We start from the raw sequence: 7,301 nt of genomic DNA, 5'->3' as shown, positions 1-7,301 counted from the left end.
TACCCCACCCCCACCCACACACCAAACAGGATCAAGGACCTAGCAGGTGTACAAAGGAGCACTGGCGTTGCTGCCAGGTAAGGTTATCACAAACTTCAAGGTTGTTGGTTCAAACCTTACATAGGGGTCACTGTGAGTTAGAATCAACCTAATGGTAGTGTTTTCTGGGTTTTTGTTTTTAACATCTCCTAGATTTTTCTGATCTCTATTCATCTGACCAACTGGAACTACTTTTGTCTTCTATTCGATGGTTCCTTCTTATGCTGCTCAATTATTATATTTATACTGTTTGTTTTTTAAATTACAAAGCTTTCTACGTCCAGAATTATAGCACAGTTTATAGCTTTCTGACAAAGATAATAAGACATGGCACTTACAACCCTTTCTACAGCATTCTTTGAAAGTCTCTAGTACCTAAGCCTTCACAAAGCTTCCCAGTCATGCAGACTAGATATTATAGTGTCCTCACAATTTCACTTTATAAAAACATTTCAAAATAATCAAAATATTTTATCATGAATAAAATCTAAATGATCATTAATAGGAAAGTCTATATACAGCAAATAAAATAGACCACCTTTGGAAAGGTGTTTCCAAGAGAGCATATTTTAGTGCGGAGTGGAGTGGGGGTATTTTTCAACATTTATTGTATACCATTATCTACATAAAATTCCAGATTCTCAAATATAAAATCACCAAAGTAAAATTATGTTGACAAATTCAAATAGCTTTGGGAGGGTAGAGGGAAGATGGGTTGGAAAGGGGGAACGATTACAAGGAACTACATGTGACCTCCTCCCTGGGAGACAGACAACAGAAAGTGGGTGAAGGGAGATGTTGGACAGGGCAAAGATATGACAAAATAATAATTTATAAATTATCAAGGGTTCATGAGGGAGGGGGGAGCAGGAAAGGAGGGGGAAAAATGAGGAGCTGGTGCTGGGGCTTAGGTGGCGAGCAAATGTTTTGAGAATGATGAGGACAATGAATGTACAAATGTGCTTTGCACAATTGATGTATGTATGGATTGTGATAAGAGTTGTATGAACCCCTAATAAAACGATAAAAAAATAATTCAAATAGCTTAATATTATCAGTTTTCACAAGTGATTCTACATGTGCTCTACAGAGTTGCACATTATGCCCAGATTGGACAAGCATGCTTGTTTTCCCCAGACACCTCTGGATGGATTAGAACTTTCCAACCTTTCAGTTAGCATTTAAGCATGCTAACAGTTTGCACTACCCAAGGGACTCGGGTTAGTACTCAAACCAAAGCCAAACTCACTAATTCGACACTGTAACAATTTAAAGAAATAGAAAGCCGGATCAGTAGTAAATACTGACATAAAATTGTTACGAGTATGTTGATGAGCTTCCTTCCATGTTATTAAACATGCTCCGCTGGTAATTGTGGAGGCAGCCTGGCTATCCAGGGGCTCCACAAAAGGAACACCTTGGATATGTCTCTGTAAAGATCATAGCCAACAAAACCTTATGGGGCATTTCTATGCTGTCAAATGAGATCGACATCAGTCAAAAGAGACATGACAGTATCTTACCAACATGCCAGGAATTAGCCCTTAAAGATAGACAAGTATTTTAGGGTAGCTCATGGTGTAATGCATACCAATTTACATACAGTATAAACTTTTATTAAAATGATACTTGGGTTCAACTTAGCAATTGTGTTTTCTTTACCTTTTACTTTTGACATTAGGTCAGTATAATGATGTTCAGTATCTTTATTGTTGTTTGGAAATTTTCCACTCTACTCTTACAACTATTAACAAATATAAATCAAATCACACTTTAAATAAAGGGGGGGATTACTTATTTAGTATGGGTTAGTGCAACAGGTCTTTGTATACAGAGATCAATTAAGAAAGACTAAATTGAGATCATTAAAATGGAGACCTGATTTTAATAACTAGTAAAATTAAGTGACTTAGGTAATATAAAGCCTTAATACATATAATTTTAATAAAATGATTAAAAGCCAATTATCAAAGTAGCATTAAAGCAATCTATACTTGAAACATAAAATTAAGATCAAAATAGGTTTTACTCCATAAGACTTAAGACAAGGAAAACTCCATTTTTTAAATCTATACGGGAAAACTTACTAAAATGTAAAGGAAATTTAAAAGCACCACTAGAAATCCATAATCTAATTAGATTTGTTTAACCTGAGGCACTACAAAAAACACATAACCATTTCAAATCATTATCCCTTTATGAAAGTGTATACCACTATTTTTAAGTAGGTGATTTCACCAAACCATTTCTAAGGAATTAATAGTAACAAACTGCAGACGGATAAAAAGGAAAAAAAACAAGTGGAAATTAATCACATGGTTCAACTCAGACAATACGCTTTTAGGGCAAGAGGTAAGAGCCAATTAGCAGGTGTCTGCAAGGAGCTAGATAATACAATTGAATCAGTTTTCATTCTGCAGAACAGCCATGAGACTTGCTGCAATGTCAGCTCCAAGCACACACTGAGAACCTCCAGAAAATGCTCATTGATCATGCAGCACTTTTTAATGCGCATAGGCTTTTTTCTGCTGCTAACCCCGCCTAGCTTCTCTTTGCAGCTTCTCTCAAGATCTCTGTCCAGTAAATATTCTTCCTAAAGACACTGAAATATTTAATAAATTATCTTAACAGTTCATATAAGGAATAGCACTCATCACTCTGAAGCCTCTCTCAATTAGCCCGGGGGATGGGGGGGAGTTGGCTTTTTTTGAGGGGGTGAGGGGGGGGTGTCTTATTTTATGGAGGGAAAAACAAAGTAAAAATCCTCAAAGATAAAAAATGGGATTTAAATATCAGTACCTAAAATTACAGATGCTTGATAACATACTACACCCAATGACCAAATCAATTAGTCTTTTGACATGCATTTCCCTATACTGATTTATATTCAAGTTCTTAATAAAATTGGTACAAGCAGTAATATATATTTTCAAATTACTCACTCACAAAAAAATTCATTGCTAGGTCTCTAACATCAGTGCCTTGCATGTCCGTGATTTAAATTTTTTTAACTTAATATCTTAATCTTTTATTAAAGCCACAAAAAATCTAGGACCAAAGTGTACCAGCTAATTAAGCTTTCAGCTTGAAATGCATGCTTAATTTTATGCTAAAATAATCGGCTGTTTTTAATAGTCCCTGCAAGCAAAGCTTTCGGCTTAGATATGTAAATGATTCTAAGACATATGATACTAAACCTCCTCAGAGCTGCTTTGCAGACCCCACCTTCTAATGAGTTAATCTAAAGGTCACCACCAGCACAAGGTTTTTTATGAAGCCTGAGATCCCTTCTTTTTCCTTGCCAAACTAAACCTAAAATTTATAAAAATATTAATTTGAAACAAAATAATTGTAGACTTGTATAATAATCATGTGAACCAGACTGGCACATTCTTACACGGTAAAAGGTCTGTCTGTGTCTTGCTTTTATTCTTTCTCTCTATTTGCTCTCTCCACTAATCTATTCATCTGCAAAATAATTCCAGAAGATAAGATTTCTTTGTTCAGATTTCAACTTTCATTTCATTTACAAACCTAGCCCTACCTCAAGAATGTCTTCTAGAACATATGCTTCCATTTCAGCCGCTGTCTCCACCATGTTTGATCAAACTGCCATGTTTCTTACTGCACTATGATTAGATCATTGCCAGCAGGAACACTCCTCTGTGTCAGCAAGGGAACAGGAAATGGAATGTTCTATTACATGCCTAAAGCAGCTTAGCTGTTCACTAGCCAGGCATCTACCAAAAGAGCAGGGGTGACTCACTGAGTATTTTTTAAAGAAACAGAAGCTCTATTCCAAAGCAAACTTTTGTCAAGTAATTCACACATGAGAGATAAAAGTCTTATTTTTCTATTTCAAAATTAAAAAGCTAAAATTTCATGAGAAATAATTATATAATTTTTTAAAGCTACTTAACACATCTAATTTCCTGGTTGAACAAAAGAGGTGGAAGAGGGTTACACAGCAATCGATCCATAGTAAGCTTTGTGGAATTAACTGCTGCACTAAAAGGAAGTCAAGTTGGAAATTTTGCTTTATGAGGCAAATGGATTACCTAGTATCTATATTAGTTACTTACAAACTCAAACATGTCTTTAAATAGTTATTCTAATGTAGGGTTTTTTTTACCTTTAAACTAATTTGCCTGGAAATATCAACACTGACGTGAGCTCTGATGGCACAGTGGGCTATGCACTGAGCTGTTATCCATACAGCAGGCAGTTCGAAGCCACCAGCAGTTCTCTTAAGAAAAAGATTTAAGATACCAGAAACCTAAGGGGGCAGTTCTACTCTGAACTGTAGGCTCAACGTGGGTGTACATCAACAGATAACAATGGGTTTTGGTAAGCAAGATATAACATATCCTGGTATATTCATATTTTAGAAGCATGTTTAACTTCACTTACTAACTGAAGACAATTTTAATCTTCTATTCCTTACCATAAATAGGGACTAAAATAGCCCAAAACCCAAAAACCAAACTCCCTATTATGAGGTTGATGCCCCTGTGAGTTTTTTAAAACTAATACTTTACAGGGAGTAGAAAGTCTCATCTTTGTCCTGAGAAGCACTTTCCCACCAACGCTCCAAAATAGCCCAAATAAGTAATATTTGGAGACATGCACCTGGATCACCAAATAAGAAATAATTTGAGTGGCAGAGTCAATTTATATAATTTTCCTTTGACTTATCCTCCATTTAGTAAAATTTTAGATTTTCAATTGTTATTGCAATCTGGAATATGAAAAATGCAATGGAAAGGTATGGTTGTGCTCTGTGACATTATAATAAACCCGTCTTAGGTAAAAGCTATACAAATTGAATGTGAAGTCATCTCTCAATGTGCAGGTTAATCAATCCAATTTTATTTCTAACATGAAGAGTGAGTTTTGTTAATCTAAATTTCCCTTTAAAAAAGAACTTGTAAAAGGTAAGGGGAAAATAAGGAAGGCATTAATGCATACTGTTAAACCTAAATTGGGAGAAATTATGATTTAAATAGCACTGCCAGTAATAGTTCTTGAAAGGAAAGTCAGTTTAGTTTAAAAAAAATTAGCGTTTTCTTGTGCCTCAGTTTACTAACTTATAAAGTGGGATGGCATTCACTCAACTCTACATCAAATGTCTCAGAACCTATTCTTATTGCAGTGAACAAAAAAACAACTAAGTTTTCTTTTGGACAGGCTTTAGAGTATCCATTACATACAGTTTCTGTTACTTGGGAGGTATTACTCTTACAGTCCTAGACAATTCATATTTTCCCCCAACACCCTGAAAAGTGATAATAATTAAAAATGCATAGAAGCTGACATTATTTAAAGTGTTTTGCTTGCATTAACTTAATGATACTATTCCTAAAAGGCAGCCACTATTATTATCTCCATTTTATGCACACGGAATCTGATATAGAGAAATTAAGCAACTTCTCCAGCTTATTGACAGTTAAGTTGTGGAGCCAAGATTTAAATTTAAAACCCAGGCAATTGACTACAGAGACTACACTCTGAGCCATCTTTTACTTGTAATTCCCGCAAGTGATGATCTCATTTTACAAAGAAACCAAGTCTCTTTCTTCTTCTTCTTCTTCTTTTAATAGGGGAGTCTCAAACAGTCACTCAGTAGCAAACTGGGATTCAAACCCATGACGATCATGACTCCCACTGTGTGGGATCAACAAGAACAAATGATAATATACTTTTTTCCCTCAGCTCACACACTAATTTCTGCTGTTCCTACATAAGACCTAACAAACTGGTGTTATCTTCTTTCTTGCTTCACCCTTTAACTGAAAAAAATCTATCAACAAAGTCTCTCTCTCTCTCTCAAACTGTACCCCAATGTGAGCAAGGAAAAAGGGGTTTGGGTTTAAAGAACTAGCTCATCTGCTGGAGTCTTCTTTCAGCTAAGACAGAAACAGGCTTTCCACCTTTCCAACCAAAAAACCCAAACTCACTGCCATCAAGTGGATTCCAACTCATAGGTCTCTCAGATTCAAAACAATCAAAACCAATCACTGACTCACTCCTTTCCGTCATTAAATTATGGCTGAAAATTTTTACATTTTCTGATACCTATTAGTGGGATTTGCACTGGGCAATTATCTGCTAGGTTCAAACCCAGCAGGTTCTCCTTGGGAGAAAATTACGCTCTCTGATTCCTTAAAGATGTAGTTTCAGCAACCAAAAGGAGTTTTACTCTGCCCAATAGAATTGCTATGAGCAACAATTTACTTCATGGCAATGGGTTCAGTTTATGGCTTTGCAACAGAATTATGAATTGATCACCTATCTTCCTTACACACAATGTATATATAAGGCCAGAGCAATATTTTTGTTACGTAAGCAGATATATAAGTGAGAGAGTTCTCTGACAATAATGCATCCTAATCCCTCCAAAATTATTCTTTCTACTGGTAATAAAATTTTAAGTTCTTTGACTTTAGGTCACTGAAATAAAATATTGGAAATATTCTACATCATCTACATTTCATAATGTATGCACTTCTTTATTGATCTTAGAATATTCATTTTCTCTTAATTTTGTAGATCAGACATAAGGTCTTTCAATTTGCCTAAAGTATATTTCAATGGTATAAAACCTTTCACCTTATAATCAAATGGCAAAAGCATTAAGGTATAAATAGTCAGCACACCAGCAAATGTAAACGAGCACTCATAAAATTATGAAGGAAAATACTGACTTTAAAAATACAAATGTCCAAAGAGAAAAATGAGAAACAGAATAAAGAGATTCAATAATAGTTTGGCTGAAGGAACTGGCTGCAATTTAAATTTTTATTTAAGGCCAGCACTAGTTTCCTTGAAGATACACAGTAAATCAAATCAAGACATATTTTAGAAGTACTGACAAGTAAGCAGCCTTCATTAATGCTGCTTGACCCTCATAAAAATCTTTTTTTCAAAAATTCCTTGTAAAGGTTTATCCTCATGAAAAAAAGTTTTTTAATCTGTTTAGGGAAAGGCAAGATGACAATATCCACATTTTCAAACAAAACAAGAATGGATACCAGTGGTAGAGCAAACCGAATTGCTTCACCCACCTACATGTAGACAAATTAGTAGAAAACCAATTAAATGAAATTTCACCTTTCCAAGTATATGAGATTTAGGTATTACTTTATAGTACCTCTATTCATCTATTTTATTTTAGTAAAACTATGAAGCACAAATATGAAGTAGCCGGAAATCAGTATAAAGACAGCTCGAAAAGAGTTCATTTTAATTAAAAGTTAATTAAA

The 7,301-nt window shown here is 34.8% G+C and overlaps 1 protein-coding gene across 5 annotated transcripts in view; it reads right to left on the bottom strand.

Annotated features, from left to right (window-relative positions):
* ANKRD17 (ankyrin repeat domain 17) overlaps positions 1 to 3,637 on the bottom strand; it is a 123,532-nt gene extending 119,895 nt beyond the window's left edge. For all 5 annotated transcript variants that reach the window (XM_045284276.1, XM_045284272.1, XM_045284273.1 and 2 more), the window contains exon 1: positions 3,584 to 3,637. In XM_045284276.1, coding sequence (XP_045140211.1) covers positions 3,584 to 3,637 — 54 coding nt within the window. The remainder of the gene's footprint in view (positions 1 to 3,583) is intronic.
* Between the last annotated feature and the right edge of the window lie 3,664 nt (positions 3,638 to 7,301).

This window comes from Echinops telfairi, unplaced genomic scaffold (genome assembly GCF_000313985.2).
Source record: "Echinops telfairi isolate 266 unplaced genomic scaffold, ASM31398v2 ScPeMD7_7468;HRSCAF=8506_0, whole genome shotgun sequence".
NCBI lineage: Eukaryota > Metazoa > Chordata > Mammalia > Afrosoricida > Tenrecidae > Echinops > Echinops telfairi.
Note: the sequence above shows the minus strand (reverse complement) of the source record. Positions and strands in the feature narration are given on the sequence as shown.